This window comes from Trichomycterus rosablanca, chromosome 1, assembly GCF_030014385.1.
Source record: "Trichomycterus rosablanca isolate fTriRos1 chromosome 1, fTriRos1.hap1, whole genome shotgun sequence".
NCBI classification, from domain to species: Eukaryota; Metazoa; Chordata; class Actinopteri; order Siluriformes; family Trichomycteridae; genus Trichomycterus; species Trichomycterus rosablanca.
This window is the reverse complement of record NC_085988.1, coordinates 75,128,360-75,151,319: the sequence shown is the minus strand read 5'-3', so window position 1 is coordinate 75,151,319 and position 22,960 is coordinate 75,128,360. Positions and strand designations below refer to the sequence as shown.

At 37.8% G+C, this 22,960-nt stretch overlaps 2 protein-coding genes across 2 annotated transcripts; one reads left to right on the top strand and one right to left on the bottom strand.

Moving 5' to 3' along the window:
* Positions 1 to 1,301: 1,301 nt before the first annotated feature.
* On the top strand, positions 1,302 to 13,509 carry LOC134324662 (uncharacterized). The gene is made up of 6 exons (XM_063006584.1): positions 1,302 to 1,380; positions 5,700 to 5,980; positions 6,101 to 6,199; positions 9,543 to 9,601; positions 12,816 to 13,085; positions 13,172 to 13,509. The coding sequence occupies exons 1-6, from the start codon at positions 1,352 to 1,354 to the stop codon at positions 13,214 to 13,216; spliced, it is 783 nt and encodes a 260-aa protein (XP_062862654.1). The 5' UTR covers positions 1,302 to 1,351; the 3' UTR covers positions 13,217 to 13,509.
* A 4,128-nt stretch (positions 13,510 to 17,637) lies between these two features.
* LOC134324658 (uncharacterized) lies at positions 17,638 to 20,223 on the bottom strand. The gene is made up of 9 exons (XM_063006572.1): positions 20,058 to 20,223; positions 19,387 to 19,622; positions 19,167 to 19,226; positions 19,002 to 19,082; positions 18,814 to 18,912; positions 18,572 to 18,619; positions 18,398 to 18,481; positions 18,143 to 18,303; positions 17,638 to 17,737 (listed from the first exon to the last, which is right to left on the bottom strand). Exons 1-8 carry the CDS (start codon positions 20,212 to 20,214, stop codon positions 18,169 to 18,171), a joined length of 900 nt encoding a protein of 299 aa, XP_062862642.1. The 5' UTR covers positions 20,215 to 20,223; the 3' UTR covers positions 17,638 to 17,737; positions 18,143 to 18,168.
* Positions 20,224 to 22,960: the final 2,737 nt, after the last annotated feature.

Below are 22,960 nucleotides of genomic sequence, written 5' to 3'. Positions count from 1 at the left end.
CAATTGGGTTTAGTCCATCACCTTTACCTTCAGCTTCCTCAGCAAGGCAGTTGTCATCTTGGAGATTGTGTTTGCTGTCGTTATCCTGTTGGAAAACTGCCATGAGGCCCAGTTTTCGAAGGGAGGGGATCATGCTCTGTTTCAGAATGTCACAGTACATGTTGGAATTCATGTTTCCCTCAATGAACTGCAGCTCCCCAGTGCCAGCAACACTCATGCAGCCCAAGACCATGATGCTACCACCACCATGCTTGACTGTAGGCAAGATACAGTTGTCTTGGTACTTCTCACCAGGGCGCCGCCACACATGCTGGACACTATCTGAACCAAACAAGTTTATCTTGGTCTCGTCAGACCACAGGGCATTCCAGTAATCCATGTTCTTGGACTACTTGTCTTCAGCAAACTGTTTGCTGGCTTTCTTGTGCGTCAGCTTCCTTCTGGGATGACGACCATGCAGACCGAGTTGATGCAGTGTGCGGCGTATGGTCTGAGCACTGACAGGCTGACCTCCCACGTCTTCAACCTCTGCAGCAATGCTGGCAGCACTCATGTGTCTATTTTTTAAAGCCAACCTCTGGATATGACGCCGAACACGTGGACTCAACTTCTTTTGTCGACCCTGGCGAAGCCTGTTCCGAGTGGAACCTGTCCTGGAAAACCGCTGTATGACCTTGGCCACCATGCTGTAGCTCAGTTTCAGGGTGTTAGCAATCTTCTTATAGCCCAGGCCATCTTTGTGGAGAGCAACAATTCTATTTCTCACATCCTCAGAGAGTTCTTTGCCATGAGGTGCCATGTTGAATATCCAGTGGCCAGTATGAGAGAATTGTACCCAAAACACCAAATTTAACAGCCCTGCTCCCCATTTACACCTGGGACCTTGACACATGACACCAGGGAGGGACAACGACACATTTGGGCACAATTTGGACATGTTCACTGTGGGGTGTACTCACTTATGTTGCCAGCTATTTAGACATTAATGGCTGTGTGTTGAGTTATTTTCAGAAGACAGTAAATCTACACTGCTATACAAGCTGTACACTGACTACTCTAAGTTATATCCAAGTTTCATGTCTATAGTGTTGTCCCATGAAAAGATATAATGAAATATTTGCAGAAATGTGAGGGGTGTACTCACTTTTGTGATACACTGTATATGTTTATAACATAACACACACACACTCTCTCTCTACTGTGACTTGCTGGTTAGGGGAACTAAATAGTTGACGCGCACACTGAACTCTGTAAACAGCTGTTTAGCTCCGCCCACGGAATGACGTTGGCATTTGGCTTTAAAATAAGTGTGTAGTGCTTCTTACAGCAGAGCAGAAGTAGTCAAACTATCATGGAAGACGAATCGTTACAAGCAACTACGTAAGTACAATACATTTATATACTACATACAACATTGTGTACACTTATTATAATAGCTTACATTTTTAGAATTGATTCTGTATTTAACAGCGGTAAAACCAATTTAGTTGCCTAAAATTGCCTAAAAGTTCAAGTAGGAAAATGCCTCATACATTTTTATATTTATATTTAATATTTAAATAACAAACCTGTTTATAGGTTTTGAAATGTGTTCTCTGACTAAAACATACCGGTGAAATGTTAATATTAATATGACTTTTATTAGCTTAATTTCGACTAAAGCAGTGACTGGACATGCCAGGGCATAGCACAGTGTAGAGTATCTAATGCGCATGCGCAAAACTAGTACGACTAGTAACTAGTACATGTATATTTATTTTATCTGTTAATAACAATAACAATCAATCCCTATGCGTAGACATTTTTATTATAATAACAAATATCTTAACATACGACACATGACAACAAAAACATTCAAATACGACAATATATAAAAGTGCATACAATAATGTATCAACAAATTTCATATTGTTATTATAATGAAATCTGTACACATTATTTATTTACACATTATTTATTGTTCAAAGTTTTTTTGGTAACTTTTTGGTTTAAATTTTCTAAACAATGTAATGAATCTTTTTGGTTCTACTGTAAGTACCAATAATCTTTCATACAAGGTTGTGTTTCCAATCCTTAACTGATTTTGTGTGAATTAAATAAGCCTCATAACATTAAGTACACTACCGGGACTGAAACCTTTTAGTCTTTTTTTTAAACTACATGGCTTTGAAAGAGTTTTAATACCATACTGGTATTGCATCCAACATTTTTATTGGAAGCTGTTAATTCTTTAGATATTTTGGATTTGAATAGCTGTCCCTTTTAATTCAATTATCGGGTCACCAACACATCTGTATTATTATACCAAATGTTTTTTAAACATTTAAATTATCCAATTTTGTGGGACTGTTGCATATGTCAACATCACACAAGAAATTCTATTCTTTAGTAGTTTCATTTATTTATTTGCATAACAAATCATGTTACCTTAAAGAGACTAACCTACAGTTTGCAGTAGCTTTGTTGTTAGACATACTAATGCATACACTTTTATTTATGTTGAAATGATGTACATGTAAATGTCATAGTAAAACTTTAGTGCAAGTTGGACATACATACTACACCTATGTCAAGTTTTTACCATAATAATCATGACATCAAAAAATACGAAACACAGTAAAGGTATGCAAGTGGAAGACTTTTCTTGCCAAAGTAAGACCTACATAAATACATATAAATAAATTAAGAATATAAATCTATTGTAAACATATGTAAACACCTGACCATAAACTTGTCCACTGGGTTCAAACCTCATGTTGTTTTACTAGAAATATGGCACAGTAAAATGTATTTTCAATTAATATATTAAAACAACTGGATTTTTTTATGGAAAAAAAAAACTACAGTCAGTAAAATTACAAATAAAGTTTAATATTAACTAGCTTACCTAAATCTGGTAGTGAAATCAACACAGAGCCAGGTATTCACATGGATTCTAAATGGTAAAATTTATAGTGGTATTTGTTTGACTAAAACAGATATCATGGACGATAACATTTAAATGACAAATTCTAACTATTTGAACTGATGTGGCTCTTAAATACCTTATTAGAGGTTGTGTATAAATAGGTTAGTCAGTGTGATAAACATATCCACATCCCATTTCCTCAGCTATTGTGATCATAAAACTGTCTTACTGGCTGAATATAGCTGTGATAGAATGGGGACTTTGAATATCCTGTCTTATAAGTCCATGACTTATTAGTCATCCTCTCTACTTAAGCAGCTGCCTAGGTAGGCAGTAGTCAGCTCACTAATTTGGCACAAACATATTCCTTGTATGATGTTTATGATGTTCCTTCTCATGTCCCTGTGAGTTTCTTTTCTGGGTATTTTGAAGTCCTTTCACCCCCTAGATAATCTTTTACAGGTGGTGCTTACAAATGTATTTTTATGAGTTACTGTTTACCACAATGATGATTTTTATTTTGTTATTCTCCAAAATCAGTATTGATCTGATTATTCCCACCTAGACAGACATTTCTGATTTTATAGGAAACAAGGTCATGTATGTACAGTGTATCACAAAAGTGAGTACACCCCTCACATTTCTGCAAATATTTCATTATATCTTTTCATGGGACAACACTATAGACATGAAACTTGGATATAACTTAGAGTAGTCAGTGTACAGCTTGTATAGCAGTGTAGATTTACTGTCTTCTGAAAATAACTCAACACACAGCCATTAATGTCTAAATAGCTGGCAACATAAGTGAGTACACCCCACAGTGAACATGTCCAAATTGTGCCCAAATGTGTCGTTGTCCCTCCCTGGTGTCATGTGTCAAGGTCCCAGGTGTGAATGGGGAGCAGGGCTGTTAAATTTGGTGTTTTGGGTACAATTCTCTCATACTGGCCACTGGATATTCAACATGGCACCTCATGGCAAAGAACTCTCTGAGGATGTGAGAAATAGAATTGTTGCTCTCCACAAAGATGGCCTGGGCTATAAGAAGATTGCTAACACCCTGAAACTGATCTACAGCATGGTGGCCAAGGTCATACAGCGGTTTTCCAGGACAGGTTCCACTCGGAACAGGCTTCGCCAGGGTCGACCAAAGAAGTTGAGTCCACGTGTTCGGCGTCATATCCAGAGGTTGGCTTTAAAAAATAGACACATAAGTGCTGCCAGCATTGCTGCAGAGGTTGAAGACGTGGGAGGTCAGCCTGTCAGTGCTCAGACCATACGCCGCACACTGCATCAACTCGGTCTGCATGGTCGTCATCCCAGAAGGAAGCTGACGCACAAGAAAGCCCGCAAACAGTTTGCTGAAGACAAGCAGTCCAAGAACATGGATTACTGGAATGCCCTGTGGTCTGACGAGACCAAGATAAACTTGTTTGGCTCAGATGGTGTCCAGCATGTGTGGCGGCGCCCTGGTGAGAAGTACCAAGACAACTGTATCTTGCCTACAGTCAAGCATGGTGGTGGTAGCATCATGGTCTTGGGCTGCATGAGTGTTGCTGGCACTGGGGAGCTGCAGTTCATTGAGGGAAACATGAATTCCAACATGTACTGTGACATTCTGAAACAGAGCATGATCCCCTCCCTTCGAAAACTGGGCCTCATGGCAGTTTTCCAACAGGATAACGACCCCAAACACAACCTCCAAGATGACAACTGCCTTGCTGAGGAAGCTGAAGGTAAAGGTGATGGACTAAACCCAATTGAGCACCTGTGGCGCATCCTCAAGTGGAAGGTGGAGGAGTTCAAGGTGTCTAACATCCACCAGCTCCGTGATGTCATCATGTAGGAGTGGAAGAGGATTCCAGTAGCAACCTGTGCAGCTCTGGTGAATTCCATGCCCAGGAGGGTTAAGGCAGTGCTGGATAATAATGGTGGTCACACAAAATATTGACACTTTGGGCACAATTTGGACATGTTCACTGTGGGGTGTACTCACTTATGTTGCCAGCCATTTAGACATTAATGGCTGTGTGTTGAGTTATTTTCAGAAGACAGTAAATCTACACTGCTATACAAGTTGTACACTGACTACTCTAAGTTATATCCAAGTTTCATGTCTATAGTGTTGTCCCATGAAAAGATATAATGAAATATTTGCAGAAATGTGAGGGGTGTACTCACTTTTGTGATACACTGTATATCATGATCTTGACACTACATTAGAACATTATGCCTAGTTCCCGGCTCGGGAGCAACTCAGCATTCGCTCAGCGATCGTAACTCGGCTCTCAATTGCTGTGTGTGAGCTACCCAACAACTCGATCCGAGTGGCTCGCCGAGTGTTTGGGGACTGAAATGAAATTTTTAACAAGTTGAATATCTGGATCCGAGTCGGCTGACTGGCAAGGAGTGCGGTGTCGAACAGCCAATGAGAACACAAGATACGGCTGATCTAGGATTTTGTTAAATAAGTAAATATAACTTAAGTTAAGTTTTACAGTGATTTAAACCTGCAACTGTATGGAAGACAATAACACAAAGTTAGATATAAAAAAATACATTTATGTGCCCCGATCAAAATGAAATATCTAGTGCCGTTCTTTTAAAGCTCATTTCAGTATAAAAGAGCATATAATAATATGTTTTCTCTTTTAAACATTACAGTTTGATATCATCCCTAGAGGCACCAATAAATTAAAGCAGCGTGAGATTTGTCATCCTGACAAATAACTCCAGTCAGATTAGTAATTGCATTCATGATTAATAATTTTCTTTTTTTTGTACCTAGAGATGAGACGAAGGGGAATGCCAATATTTCCAAAGACTCCATAGAGTACAGGCTGCTTCTGGCTTACACACAGAAAAAAGGAACTGCACACATTCTGATCCCTGAGAAAAATGGTGTGGAGAAGGCAAAGGACATTTCGACTAAAGAACCACAGAACCGTCCTAAATCAAAGAAAAAGAGAAAACTCAAATTTTGGAAGTTAATCAGTTGTGTTCGGCCAGCAAAAAATGACGACATTCCGGAGGAAGAAAACCAGAGGCGGTGTGCAGCTGCTGACTCATGTGAGTGTTATATAATGTTTATAATGCTTTTAGGATTGTTCAGAGTGGGTAGGTCCTGAATATATTTTACACATGATCATGACTCACTGTGTAACAGCTCATTACTGTTCATTCTAACAGGTTCAGATGAAGACCATGTGGAAGACGTTGTAGAAGCACTGACTAAGATTACTGATACGTTTGATTTAATCTCTGATGGCATAGAAACTGATAGTGATGGTAAGTCTTTTTTAGATCCTTTTTAATTTTGTTTTGTTTGAAACTCAAATATGACTTGGCTTGTTTGTGCTGCAGGCTGAATCTTAATAAGTTGTATGTAGAGTACGTAAGAAAACAAAGACTAGCGCTTGGGTGGCACAGTGGTCTGTTACGCTGACCCAGCGCCCTTAACATCTGGGATTAAATCTCAGCAGTGCTACTGGCCGGCCGGCCATCAACACACTACATGATTGACTATGCCCTGTGATGGAATGGATTGGTGCTCTGTGTAGTGTTCTAATGGATACAGATCCACTGCGACCCTGTCCAGGATAAATAAAATGAAAAATAAAAACTCTGGATAATATTTATGTTTGAATAAATATTTCTGATGTTGAATTCTTATTAATCACAAGATTCCCTAGCACCGGCCCTGCTGGCCAGGATAAAGACTGTGTTCATTTTTAAAATTCATAATTCTTGGTTTAATAAATATCAATCAAAATTAGGGATGTCCCGATCCGATCTCAAAGATCGGGATCGGGGCCGATCAAGGCATTTTTTAATTGATCGGAATCGGCTTTATTAAACCCGATCTTAATCCCGATCTTTTGTTTTACGTCAGCATGTCCAGTGTGTGGAAATAGTTTAAACTGGAAGGTAAAACAAGTCCAACAGTGAAGTGTAATGTCTGCACTGTGAGCGCTTCACGAGCCGGTAGTAGCAGAGCTGCGTTCATTACTGTAGAATTTTACTGTTTATATGGTGTGTGAGTTAAGGATCACTCCGGTTTACGAAACAACGTAGTGATGCACTCGTTTAATAAAGAAATAAATACACGGTATATTCACATATTGTCGGGAGCAGAACACTTTATTAACTTCTGTTACGGTACCGAATAGCCAACAGTTGAGTCAAGCATGCTGTTTCATGTTCTATGGAAGGCCTAAAGGGTCAAAACACACTCACTTCGTGTACAAACGTCCATCAAACCCTTGTCACAATACAAGCACTTTAAGAACTGGCTTTCCTTCATAACAAAAGAGCCTTTCCATTTCAGGTTTTACTGTAATGCTTTTAAGTAACTTATTTTCTTATATTCAAGTTAAGCTGCTACACAGATTTCTGTTCATTTTTAGTGCATCACTGCATTAAACAGATTTTTTTTCTTCGAATGTAAAGTTTAAAGTAAAACTGTAATTATCTCACTCATTTTGATTGATTTTGTAAAAATACAAAAACATTAAGCCAATAGCTTGGATGCAGCATTTTTCCCTTCAGCACTGCAGAGCTATTTAGTTGTTAAACATATACATTGGATTAATGTGAATAACTGTAATGTACTTGAAGTGTGCACTGTGTGAACAGTATTATCCAGTTATTATCTAGACCAGTGGTTCTCAAACTTTTTAGACCAAGTACCACCCATTATCAAACCAAAACTTCCAAGTACCACCTACGTTTCTCATCACAGAACCACATATGGCACACATTAATTAGGTGTGTGTGTATATATTAGTGGTGGGAATTATGGCTTCTTGAAGGGAGCCGGATCTTTTGGCTCGGTTCCTTTTAAAGAGACGTTCAAAGAAATGGCTCTTCGTTCTTCGGGAGGCGCTACTGGGTAAACTATAAGACACCCCCGATATTAATATCAAATTTTGCTACCTTGCCTTAAATGAATTCCTAATTCAAACAACACTTAAACGAGAAAAAAAAGTTACTTCAAAAGGAAAAAAACTACAGAGAAGAGACAGACTGTGGTTGCATCGCATTAAGTTTCAGAAAAATCCTCTCTTGTGCAGAGATGCGACTGTTTGTTTCTGCTTTAAAACATAAGCGCCATGAAATAATCAGATTTAACACAATTAAACAAGTTTATAGTTTATTTCTCAATTATTTGCCATTATACTACTAGCTCTCTCTCTCTCTCTCTCTCTGTGTGTGTGTGTGTGTGTGTGTGTGTGTGTCTCGCTCTCCGTGATACTGAAAGTGTTTCGGATTTGAATATCGACAATAAACAGCTCTTATTACAATTTACGATTAATTCCCTCTACTGATGTGAAGCTGAATGGGTGGATTACAGCCGATAAGAACTGCGCAGAAATAAAAGACTCGGTTCCTTTCGTTCATTTCAAAGATCCGTTCAATAGAATCGGATCGTTCGCGAACGACTCATCACTAGTATATCTGCAGTTACCACTGACCATTTCAGTGAGTGCGCCTGTTTAGCGGAGCAGCCTCGTGATGTCAGGAACGAGATCAGTGAGATTCAAACGCAGATCTGCTCTGATAAAAGCGAGAGAGCTACTGATAACTTTACTGATAACTTTTCTGATAACTTTTCTGAAATTTCGAGATGGAAACCGCGAACGTGAAGTATAGATGTAATGAAGTACGGTGGCTGCGTAGCCCCGAATATTTTTAAAAACACATTCGTTTTAATTAAACTGATTTTATTAAAACAGAATTATAAGAACTTTGAAACAGATTTTATTAGTAATTTCCACATTTTGTTTCATTTTTTTATTTATTTATAATTATTAAATTATTTATTTTTTCGGTGCATATAATTACTTTTCCGAGATTATCTGGCGTACCACCTCGTGCTGCTTCACGTACCACCAGTGGTACGCGTACCACAGTTTGAGAACCACTGATCTAGACAATATCTAGAAAATACAAGTATCGGTTTGAGACTCGGTATCGGGATCAAAATTAATAATCGGGATCGGTATTGGGAACAAAAAAACGTGATCGGGACATCCCTAATCAAAATAACTTTCAGTAAAGAGATTATATTGGATCTGCAGTTAATTCTTGTTTAAATTGACATAAATGTTCTGCATGATCTCCAAAACACAGTGCTTATGCATAATCATTTTCTGTTTTTTTTATTTAATATACAGTAGTATAATTTATTTTTGCTTCTATTTAATCAATTACAATTAGTGAATTATGACTACTCATATACTTCTCAATTAAAAAAAAAGAGTAGTCATATCATGCAAGAAAGAAAAAGTATTTTTTTCCCGTAAGTTTTGGCTTTGTCTCTGTTTACTCTATTCAGTTTTCACTATTTACAATTATCTAAGAAAAAAAATCTATACATGTTTTTTTAATTTTGCTTACCACCATGAATTTTTTTGTTTTCCTGATTACACACTTTCTACACTATTTCTGAAGGAATTTCTCCAGAAAAATAAAAACATTTTTTATGAATGCAAAAATACACAATTGTAAAGACAAAAAATAGAATTTACAGTGCAAATAACACAACATTTGTAAACTAGAATTTCAATAGTTTAAAATAGTTTGAATTAGCTACTGTCAATTGTCTAATCCTTATTTTTTTTGTTCTCAGATATTGTAGAGAAAATAGTTCAAATACTTCGGGAAGAAGGAGACAAACTTAATGCGAAGGTAAGTCCTGAGTCATTTTATAACAGCTATATACGCATAAAACATTCTTATATATAACTTATTAATGTTCTTATAGGGCTGTGGTAGCTCAATGGTTAAGGTACTGGACTAGTAATAAAAAGGTTGCTGGTTCGAGCTCTAATTGTACGCAGTCACAATTGTAGGTCTTTTTGGATGAAAGCGTCTGCTAAATGACAAACTAAGTAAATTATGTTTCAGTGTTTGCTATAAGTGATTATTGAAAATGTTTTTTCATTACAAAAGTTCACAAGATCTAAATCTAAATCTAAGTTTAACAATTTAATTTTATATTTTTAGCTAAATAAACATTTCTGATGTATTCTTTTTAAGCACAAGAATTTACTGACACAAAAAATATGATTAGATTTACTAGTCTAAAATAAAGGTCTTTTTTTTGTTGTTGGTTAGTTTCCATGACTGTCAATTATTAATTTATACCTATGTACATGCTGTTTTTGATTACACATCATTTAAAGGATCTTTAATGATTTATTAGAGTTAATCTCTAGGTTTTATTTTATGCTAATTTTTTCAGTTTATGTAAAATAAATGAATAAAACAGATTTACAGTACAGTGCTAATTCATCACCGGGCAACATTCAATTACTCATTTACATTTAGGGTCAATTTAGAGTAGCCAGAACAATAGATAATAGTGCATTACAAGATTAAATAAGATTACAAAACTCCACCCAACAACATTTAATGTAGTTAATAAAACACTGTTGGCAGAGACAGATCTTTCTATTTTAGCTTTTTAAATGATATACAGTTAGCAGCAACTGTGTACTGAAGCAAAACGGATAAAAATTTGTCACTGCTCTTACATCACAATATCAAAAATCAAATAATATTGTTAGAGATGTAACGATACACTCCAACCACGCTGCGATGCGATTTACGATACTGGGTTCACAATAACGTTTTTTTCCTGATGTTTTCCCGTTTTTTTTTGTTTTGTTTTTTTAAATAAAATGAAATTGAAGACAAATTATAACAAAGTTTCCTTTTATTTTTTTTCTCTTTAAAAATATACTGTATTTGTGCTTATCTTTTATTTATCTAAATAATGAATGTCCTTTTATTTTTGAGGTAGGTACAAACTATGCAAAACAATGCTGCACATTTCCCTTTTTGTGTAAAAAAAAAACTGATATGAAATAATACAATGAATAATACAAATAATGAAAGTATCACATAAATAAACTAAGGCTTTGACTAATATCTGCACACTGTTTTTGTTTTGTCCATTATCTTCTCACCTTTTTCATTTTTGGTCTTGAGGAAGCCAAAATGCTGCAGTGCACTCTGCTGTTTAAAGTGAATATTAATTCATTTTACATCTCAATCGATTTGAGTCGTGGCATATTCGCATTGATTATTAATTGTCTTGTGGTGCATTGTTACATCCCTAATTATTGTTTAAAAACAATTTTACTTGTTGAATCTTATGTATTTGGGAGGTGAGGAGGATGTTGAAACACCTAAAGGAAAACAACAATGGCACAGGACAACATGCTAATTTCTCACATAGTGACTCATGACTGGACCAGGTTTGCTGTGCCACACCAAGTCTACCAGTTCCACCGCAGTGCGTCCTTAACAATATAAACAAAAATAAAAATAATAGTAAAAAATGGTTTTGAAAACCATGTATATTATTATTTAAAACACTTAAGGGCTTAAGGACAGTGTAGTGTTCAGACTCATTTAATTGAATTTTATCATTAAAAAACAGGTTAGATTTTACCAAAAAATATATTATTATTATGATTTAAAAATGATTAAATTCAAACATATCTAACTTTTATTTCACATTGCATTTTACTTTTAGTTTCTAACCAAAGTATTAGCATTTTAAAATTTAGACTAAACAAAGTACTTACAAACAGTTATTTTTTATAGTTTGCTATAATAAGCATGAAATAATCAGGCTAAACAACAGATAACGGTTTAACTGTAAAAATGGCTGTATTTTCTTAGCACGATGGCTTTTAATCATTAACTGGCAAGTGTATAGAAACTTATATATTGAAGTGTCAAAAAAATTTAGGCTTCATTAAATAGGAGAAACATTACATAGCAAATGTGGCAGTAATATAAAACAGTTAAATTAGATGAACAGAGAAGTTGGAATATTTTTTAAATATAAAACATCAGTACTGTTACCAGTGCATTACAAGATTAAACAGGATATTGCCAGCAGGTCAATGCTCCTCCCAACAACATAAATGTAGTTAATACAATAGAGTTAGCAGAGCCCTATTTTTATATTTTAGCTTTTTGATGGTTTGTTCAGCAGTGGCTGTGTGCTGATGCAAAACAGATTAAATTAAAAATTCTGAAAATTTTGAATTATATATGTCACTGCTCTTTTCTCAAAATATCAAATATCAGATTTCAGTTGTTGAATATTAGGATATGTATGTAACGATGCACCACAAGACAGTTAAAAATCGATTCACATGTGCAACAATTCAAATCGGTTTACATGTATAATGAAGCCATATTCACTTTAAACAGCAGAGGGCACTGGTGCTATTCACCTCGCCTGGTTGACGTCACTACATGGTTGCCAGGTTAGGAATTTTCCAGCCAACTTTATTTATGTGAGGATACTTTCTTTATTTGTGTTATTCATTTATTTATTTAATGTGGGATTTATGTCATTTCAGTTTTTTTTATACAAAAAGTGAAATGTGCAGCATTGTTTTGCATTGTTTGTACCTACCTCAAAAATAAAAGGACATTCATTATTTAGATAAATAAAAGATAAGCACAAATACAGTATTTTATTTCATTAAAGAGAAATAATAAAAGGAAACTTTGTCATCATTTGTCTTCAATTTAATTTTGTTTAAGAAATTGGGAGAAATCGTATCGTTGAACCCAGTATCGTGAATCTCATCGTGGGTAGAGTGTATCGTTACATCCCTATTGAATATACATTTACCATTAATATAAATGTCAGCACTAGTCAAATAATGACTTCATTGTTTATTGTTCATAATCATCCTTAAATCATTCCCTGCAGGCAAAGTGAATTCTACATTACATTATATAAGCTATAATTTTGGAAAACACTAACTTCAGATGACCTGTGTTTCTTGGATATTTTGTACTCTTGACTCTGACCTAAACAGAATGTTTACTGAGGATATTATTTAATGCCCTCTGTGTCATCTGTCTACAGATTGAGAGTGACAAAGCCTTAAAGAAAGAGCTGCAAGCCTCAATGTCATACATCCTCTTTGAATGCGTGATCCAGACATTCACAGGGAGACTGAGCCCAGAAGTGCGTTCACCTGCACAGAGCCCAAAGAAGAATGAGATCGCCCTCACATGTGAAGTGATCAGTCGTCTGAACGCCTTGGACAGTCACCCCATGAACCGAGTGCTGGGCTTCGGGGCCAAATATATGCATGACTATTTCAGCCCCTGGGTCAATGCCCATGGAGGATATGTAAGTGATTTGTTTTTATTACTTGTTAATTATCACATTTATTAAAAGAAACACACTTTTAATGCCATTTTTTTCTGTCTTCTCAGGAAAAAGTTTTTGACAGTGATGATACAGAGGAGGAGGTTCAGTGAACAAAGACTATTATTGTTTTCCCTGTAAAAGTCTTTCTAATCAGTTATTGGATTATTTCTCAGGTTTACAATTAAGTTTACTTCAAGGAAATTTGCACATACAGGGTGACAATGCTGCTAAGGAATGAGTGTATTAGTTTAATATTGATCAATGTTTTTTTGTGATTTTCCAAAAATGCCTTGTTCTTGGTCTTAACAATAGAGAATTATTATTCTTATGTATATATTATAATTGTACTGTACATATATTAAGGACTATTTTTGTATTTTTAATTAATAAATAATAAAATCTTCCATGCCTGCTCACATAAAAAAGACTTATTGCCAGTATGTCAGCGCTGCTCCCAACAACATTAATGTACTTAATACAATAGAGTTAGGAAAGACCTATTTTTATATTTTAGCTTTTTGGTGGTGATTTTGATGGTTTGTTCAGCAGTGGCAATGAAATGCAGTTTAGCATCTAACCAGAAGTGCAATAAGCAGCAAGTGCAGGATACATGGTATCTACGGTATACATTATTTACAGGATATGGGCAGTGGTATGAACAAGATATACAGGTGAATATATTATTGAATGTACTATAAACACGATATACAGATGGGCGTGCTATAGACATAATATACAGATTAAGGTGATACAGATTAAGGTGCTATGAACATAATAGACAAATGTATGCAGTATAGGCTATGATCATGAACATAATATACAATTACTGACTATGTCTGAGGATGGGGGGTGGCTAAGTGGGTAGCACTGTCGTGGGGTGGTCCGGGTCTTTTCTGTGTGGAGTTTGCATGTTCTCCCTGTGTCTGCGTGGGTTTCCCCCAGGTGCTCCGGTTTCCTCCCACAGTCCAGACATGTAAGTGAGGTGAATTGGAGATACAAAATTGTCCATGACTGTGATTGACATTAAACTTGTGAACTGATGAATCTTGTGTAACAAGTAACTACCGTGTCTGTCATGAATGTAACCAAAGTGTGTAAAACATGGCATTTAAATCCTAATAAACAAACAAACAAACTGAGGATGGGGTAGCCATAGCCCTATGATAGATTGGTGCCCAGGGTATTCCTGCCTTGAACCCAGTGTTTTCCGGGAGAACCAGGCCTGCTGTGAACCTGACCATGATAAATGCTTTAGGCCAGTTTTGTAGTTTTAAGTTTTTCTGTGTATTTGTGGCTCTTTAGCTGCAGTTCTACCTTGGTTAAGTATTCTGCAATTGGGCCAGTTTATCCCATTTTGCAGGTGCGTCTTTCTCCTGGTACAATAACACACGAGTCCAAACGCTCCCATAGGTGTTGAGTTGAGATTTTAATGACCATAAAGACTCCAGCACATAAATGATCCTATTTCCATTGTCAGCAATGCCAATTACTTGACATGCACTGCCCTGTGGATAGGGACACTGACATTCTGGAAGAGACCACTCCCAGTAGATAATCTAGCTGGTTGTTGCTGGTTGTCCACATTTCATTTTTTTAACTAAAATGATTTTAATGCTCTACTTTGCAACAACATTTTGATTAAACAAAATAGTAGTAATAAGATCACACCAACCTACTTTATTTAGAATATTAATTTATATGACTGTGCTATTTATCTTGGGAAGGACAGTTGTAGCCAAGTGGTTAAAGTACTGGACTAATAATCAAAGGGTTGCTGGTTCAAGCCTCACTTCTGCCAGGTTGTCACTGTTGGGCCCTTGAGCAAGACCCTTAACCCTCAATCGCTCTGACTGTATACTGTCACAGTACTGTAAGTTGCTTTGGATAAAAGCATCTGCTAAATGGTGAAAATTTAAATGAAGCAAATACCTGAATACCTGAAAACCACTGCTCAGTTACATTGTGAAAATCTCTTATTAATAAATACACACTCTGTCTATTTTATCAGCTCCACTTACCATATAGAAGCACTCTATAGTTCTACAATTACTGACTGTGGTCCATTTATTTCTCTACATACCTTTTTAGCCTGCTTTAATCCTGTTCTTGAATGGTCAGGACCACCACAGAGCATATATTATTTAGGTGGATGATTCTCAGCACTGCAGTGACACTGACATGGTGGTGGTGTGTTAGTGTGTGTTGTGCTGGTATGAGTGGATAAGACACAGCAGTGCTGCTGGAGTTTTTAAAAACCGTGTCCACTCACTGTCCACTCTATTAGGCACTCCTACCTAGTTGGTCCACCTTGTAGATGTAAAGTCAGGGACAATCACTCAGTGGTCACAGGACGCTGCCCATGTGACGCTGTTGGCTGGATATTTTTGGTTGGTGGACTATTCTCAGTCCAGCAGTGACAGTGAGGTGTTTAAAAACTCCAGCAGCGCTACTGTGTCTTATCCACTCATACCAGCACAACACACACTAACACACCACCACCATGTCAGGGGGGATTACTTTTTCACATAGGGCCAGGTTGTTTGGGATAGCTTTTTTTCCTTAATGAATGAAATGATCAATTATACATATATACAACGATCAGCCATAACATTAAAACCACCTCCTTGTTTCTACACTCACTGTCCATTTTATCAGCTCCACCTTTCATATAGGAGCACTTTGGAGTTCTACAATTACTGACTGTAGTCCATCTGTTTCTCTGCATGCACAAACAATAACATTCATTCATGAACTCTTGCATTTATACATTCATTTATTTTCATTTAGCTTCGTTCAGGGTGCAAATCCATCACAGGACTTTAAATAACCATCCATATACACATTCAGACTTAGATGCGGTTTACAACTCCTGAACACTAGAAGAACATGCCAAATGCCTGGACGATAACCTAGAGGCGATGTTTAATACATACCGTACCTGCTGTTCCACTGTCACTCAGCTGGGCAATAGTTGTCTAGCAGCTGTAGCCTAGTGGTTAAGGTACTGGACTAGTTTGTTTATTTGTTTATTAGAATTTTAACGTCATGTTTTACACTTTGGTTACATTCATGACAGGAAACGGTAGTTACTCATTACACAAGATTCATTAGTTCACAAGTTTATTATCAAAACAAGTCATGGACAATTTTGTATTTCCACTTCAAGTGATTTTGAAGCAATAAATGCTGCCTTTCAGAGGTACGTTATTATTTTACAGTCTATCCCAAAACGTGCAAACACTTCCAGACACTTTGACTCATTTTATTTATTTATTTTTGTAAAAACATTAATCACAAACTAAATAGTCCACTTCTTCCTCCTTTTTTGGCTGTTCCAGAATGGGTTGTAACGGGATCATTCGTCTCCATATTGCCCTGTCCTGAGCATCCTCCTCTGTCACCCCAACCACCTCACCGCATCCATAAACCTTCTCCTTGATCTTCTTCTTCTATTCCTATTGGTGGCTCCATTCTCAGCAACTTCTCCAGATATAAGTTGCATATCTCCTATTCACATGCCCAAACCATTTTAATCTCTCCTCCCTAACTTTGTCTCCAAAACATCCTACCAGCACTGTGCCTCTAATAAAGTTCATCATCACTCCCAATGAAAATCTCAGCATAATTTAAGTTGTTTACTTTATCAAAACTCTACAAATCTTGTAGAATTAAACATAGCACTCAAAAGCGTTGTTTTCTCTTCTCAAAACTGATTTCTTCCATCAAAACTATACACACGGCTTTCATGTGCTGATTTCTTAGAGCATAAAATAAACACTGATGTGATGAATTCAAAACACTACCAGTAAAAGTGTTCATCTGTGTTTTGTCTTCATTAAGCATTGTGACATATTTAAATGCATACAAGTGTGTGGAAATAAGTTTTGTTTTTAATTTTGGTAAATTTCTGGTCCCAAAATACATGTATATGCAACACAATTCATTTATCTTTGTTCAGGGCTGAAATCCATCACAGGACTTCCATATACACATTCAGACTTGGATGTGATTCACAACAGGCAAAGAACATGCCAAATGTCAGGACGATAACCTGGAGGCGAGGTTTAAACCCCTAGTGCTGGGGGACATACCGTACCTGCTGTTCCACTGTCACTCTGCTCAATTCAAGTATTTATGCAATAGACTTTGACAAATTGTTATCAGTTGTAGTCAAGCAGCTGTAGGGGCAGCTGTAGTCTAGTGGTTAAGGTACTGGACTAGTAATCATAGGGTTGCTGGTTAAAGTCCCACCTCTGCCAGGTTGCAACTGTTGGGCCCTTGAGCAAGGCTCTTGACCCTCATATGCTTAGATTATATACTGTCACAGTGTGTGGAAATAAGTTTTCTTTTTCTAATTTTGGTAAAATTTTGGTCCCAAAATACATGTACTGTATATGCAACACAAATGTTAATTATTTTACACAATACACAGCAAAACATTTCAATTGTGTAAGTACAATGAAAAACACTATAAATAAAATAAGTGCACAGGTACAAAACAGTCACATAATTTTAGATTTTTATTTGTTATTGCAAAAACATGTTTGGATCAATCCCTGGAATTCATCTGTATGGATGTCATCACACGCTTCGTCAATCTATTGCCTGGAGTAGTTTCACACACCGCCGTTCTGAAAAGAATTGGATTTAGAAATGGGGACATTTTAGCAGTTTGTTGTTGATACTTGAGCTTTATGAAATATGATGTATTCAGACTTATGTGCATCAATCCAATTTTGTGAGTATAAAATGAAGCAAAACTTCAACAGAGCAACAGCAAAGCAGAAACATACTGTTTACAGCTTTATGATTTCTTGAAGCCGAATCACCTGCTGTTTTTTCTTTCCAAATGATTATTTAATGCTGTTGAAGGAATGGATGATGTGATAAAGTGGTAAACATGCTCCTGTCCCATTTTTTGCTATTTGTTGGAGTAATCACATTTGAATTGAGAGCACTGTGTATTGCTTTCAGTTTAATACAAGACAACAGAGAATTGACTGCTTTCTGTTGTTTACATACTATCTTTATCCTACCTTTTTATTTTTATTCGGCTGCTTCTCTAATGTGCATGTCGTGGGAATAGGTCTGAAAATGTCCCAGTGGTCGGTGGTGTGAACACTGGAACCTCTTTGATTTCTGTGCTGTCGGACTCTGTTGACCAGCACACGCCATTTTCCTCGACGTTAACCTTTTTCTACAAAACACACACAAAGGTTAATGCAGGTTAAATCTCATTTGATTTTTTTAAGACTGAAAAATAAACCTAAACATTTTAGGGAAGCTCTTACCAGTATGTTTCCTGGCACGAGAAAGGTGTCGACCCTCTTTATATCAGTGTGGTGGTGCAATTGAGCAATTTGGTTTCCCCGGCACTGAAACACCAGATGAAGTGTTTAAGTCAAAGTCAGTTAAGAATTACTTAATAAAGGTAGAACAATATACACATTATCCATCGGCCTTACTTTGGTGATGAGCGTAGTCTTTATCCACCCGAGGTGTCTGGTTGATAGCTGCAAGACAAAAATTATGGAGCATTTTATGGTCCAAATTTATAATATATTAAATTCTGGTAGTTAAACAACGGGACTGGGAGAACACTAATCCAGTGGTCTGAGTTAGTGCAGTTCATTAAATATGACTTTTAATAGCATGTCTGTATCATATGTGTGATATTTATAGACTCTCCCATCATCAGGACACTTACCCCAGGGTAGGGTTTGTAAAGATTACGGAGGAGCGTCCATGTATGTACAGAGGTGGGGCCGAGGCAATATGACCTACAATAATAGGTCACCACCTCAATCTGTGGAAGTTCACAAAAGAACATAAGCTTTACTTTTCCATGGAAGAATTAACCAGACATTTTAAAGATGTGATTTTGATGATGACAACCTTCTCGCCATCAGTGAACCAGTCCGAGAATCTATTTTCAGTCAAGACTTGGTTTCTCCTCACGCTCTTGGATCTTGAATTCTGGAAAGAGAGAATATTATAGAGTTTAGCGAGTAGTTTGACAACATTAAGAGCCAGTGGTGATTTGAGAAAGATGAAACCTACCCAGTATGGGATCAGAGGTCCGGCCTGGTTGCCTCTCAAGTAGTCATTTCGATTGTCCTCCTATAAAAACGTTATTGATTGTGAAATGAGAAATACTGTATACAGCTAGAGTATGTATGTATATCAGAGCATGCAACAAGTACTCCCAAATCAGTTGTGTAACTTAAACCAAAATTTCTCATAATTCATTCTAATTGACTTTTAAGTGACCAAATAATACCTCATTACTGACTGCTGGGCCATGTGCCGGGGTCGGCACTGGAGCAGGTGCCAAGGCAGGTTCCGGAGCAGGCGCTGGAGCAGGTGCCAAGCTAGGTGCTGGACCAGGTGCCAGGGCAGGCGTTGGAGCAGGTGCCAAGCTAGGTGCTGGGCCAGGTGCCGGAGCAGGCGCTGGAGCAGGTGCCAAGGTAGGTGCCGGGACAGGTGCAGAGCCCAGGGCAGGTAGCTTCCGGACGTCTAAAGTCATTAAGTGACATTCATTTAATCATAGTCTGTTTTAGCACCACTTCTATTCTAATTAGAGTAGCGGTGGGTCAGATTCACTGGGTGAAATGTAGAAAACACCCTAGACAGGTCATCAGTCCATCACAGGGCAAGCAAACACACACACACACACACACACACACACACCCACACACACACTCAAGACAATCTTAGTAGCTGCAATTAACCTGACTGGATGTCTTAATTCTTAATAATATTTACAATTTACCATACAATTACAAATTTCACATATTACAATAAGAAGAGCACTAAACAGAGTGAATGTGAGCAAAATGTGATGATACATTTCATACTTTCCCCAGTGTTACAATAGCTGCGACTTTAATCTTTAAACCTGATAAATGACACTATCATTATTAGAGCTGGAGTGTATGGTGGTGCACTGACCCTCGGTTTGGACAGCGTCCACTTTGCGTTCCTGCTGCCTCTTGCTCCTCCGCTGCTGCTGCCACCTGTAAAGAAAAAAAACAGAGGTTACCACGGCAGCTGCTATGCCAGCCACATAAACAGCTGGCTTACAATCCAGAGAAAAGTTTGAAAACATCACTGCTGAGTTGAATCCGTCCTGAGAGATGAGAGATGAGAGGAGAGCGATCGCTGAGCGTCCGTCCTCGTACGTTCCATTTCATCTGTCACCTAGCAACCGAATTCCAAATCCTGGCTTTACTGTGACGTCACTTCTGAGCATTCAGCCTCTTCTACAGGACATGGAGAGTTTTAACTGATCCCCAAAGTCCCAAACCTTCCAGGAGCTGGATCAGATCTCCTCAGCTGAAACTGAGTAACCCGACTTTAAAAGTGTTGTTTGCATCGCATTGTCACGTTGAAAACACAAATCACCACCAACACGAAAGAGTATCATCCACCACAATCAGCTGACATTCATACAGAACCACAAACACACACACACATATGAGCAATTTATAATATATACAGTGTATCACAAAAGTGAGTACACCCCTCACATTTCTGCAAATATTTCATTATATCTTTTCATGGGACAACACTATAGACATGAAACTTGGATATAACTTAGAGTAGTCAGTGTACAGCTTGTATAGCAGTGTAGATTTACTGTCTTCTGAAAATAACTCAACACACAGCCATTAATGTCTAAATAGCTGGCAACATAAGTGAGTACACCCCACAGTGAACATGTCCAAATTGTGCCCAAATGTGTCGTTGTCCCTCCCTGGTGTCATGTGTCAAGGTCCCAGGTGTAAATGGGGAGCAGGGCTGTTAAATTTGGTGTTTTGGGTACAATTCTCTCATACTGGCCACTGGATATTCAACATGGCACCTCATGGCAAAGAACTCTCTGAGGATGTGAGAAATAGAATTGTTGCTCTCCACAAAGATGGCCTGGGCTATAAGAAGATTGCTAACACCCTGAAACTGAGCTACAGCATGGTGGCCAAGGTCATACAGCGGTTTTCCAGGACAGGTTCCACTCGGAACAGGCTTCGCCAGGGTCGACCAAAGAAGTTGAGTCCACGTGTTCGGCATCATATCCAGAGGTTGGCTTTAAAAAATAGACACATGAGTGCTGCCAGCATTGCTGCAGAGGTTGAAGGCGTGGGAGGTCAGCCTGTCAGTGCTCAGACCATACGCCGCACACTGCATCAACTCGGTCTGCATGGTCGTCATCCCAGAAGGAAGCTGACACACAAGAAAGCCCGCAAACAGTTTGCTGAAGACAAGCAGTCCAAGAACATGGATTACTGGAATGCCCTGTGGTCTGACGAGACTAAGATTAACTTGTTTGGCTCAGATGGTGTCCAGCATGTGTGGCGGCACCCTGGTGAGAAGTACCAAGACAACTGTATCTTGCCTACAGTCAAGCATGGTGGTGGTAGCATCATGGTCTTGGGCTGCATGAGTGTTGCTGGCACTGGGGAGCTGCAGTTCATTGAGGGAAACATGAATTCCAACATGTACTGTGACATTCTGAAACAGAGCATGATCCCCTCCCTTCGAAAACTGGGCCTCATGGCAGTTTTCCAACAGGATAACGACCCCAAACACAACCTCCAAGATGACAACTGCCTTGCTGAGGAAGCTGAAGGTAAAGGTGATGGACTAAACCCAATTGAGCACCTGTGGCGCATCCTCAAGTGGAAGGTGGAGGAGTTCAAGGTGTCTAACATCCACCAGCTCCGTGATGTCATCATGGAGGAGTGGAAAAGGATTCCAGTAGCAACCTGTGCAGCTCTGGTGAATTCCATGCCCAGGAGGGTTAAGGCAGTGCTGGATAATAATGGTGGTCACACAAAATATCGACACTTTGGGCACAATTTGGACATGTTCACTGTTGGGTGTACTCACTTATGTTGCCAGCCATTTAGACATTAATGGCTGTGTGTTGAGTTATTTTCAGAAGACAGTAAATCTACACTGCTATACAAGTTGTACACTGACTACTCTTAAGTTATATCCAAGTTTCATGTCTATAGTGTTGTCCCATGAAAAGATATAATGAAATATTTGCAGAAATGTGAGGGGTGTACTCACTTTTGTGATACACTGTATATATATATATTAGGGCTGTCGAAGTTAACGCGATAATAACGCATTAACGCGATCTCAATTTAACGCGATTAAAAAAAATTGTGCCGTTAACGCAAATTCTATTTGGCCCTGCGAGTCATCCGTAGTTCATGTTGAGACTTGACCATGCACGGCATCTCTCGTTAAGACAGCGTTTCTCAAATGTAACCGAGCGTCGCAGTGATGCACTTGCTTAATAAAGAAATAAATACACGTTATATTCACAAGTTGTCGGGAGCAAAACACTTTTTCTGTTACGGTACCGAATAGCAGACAGCTAGAGTCGTTAGCCAAGCATGCTATTCCATGAACTATGGAAGCCCCAAAGGGTCAAAACACACTCACTTCGTGTAGAAACGTCCATCAAACCATTGTCACGATACAACCACAGAAAAGTCTGTTACAATAACTACGCCTTATCCCACCTAAAGCACCGCTGATCTACAATGTTTGCTGATGGAGAAATTTTAATCTACAATCTGACATATATACGAAGTCAAGGGTCTCTGCTGGATAGTATTACTGCCTAGTATGTGAGTGAATAAAACTCCCTTACAGTTTTCTCTTGTCCCAGCAGTTTTTAACATAAGTACATTTAGCATAAAATGTGTTCACCATTTTAATTGTAAGATTTAATTTAAAAATCCTTGTTTTCTATAACATTTACACAGATTTTTTTTATGCAATTAATCGCGATTAACTATATGAAATTCTGAGATTAATCGCAATAAAAAAATTTTATC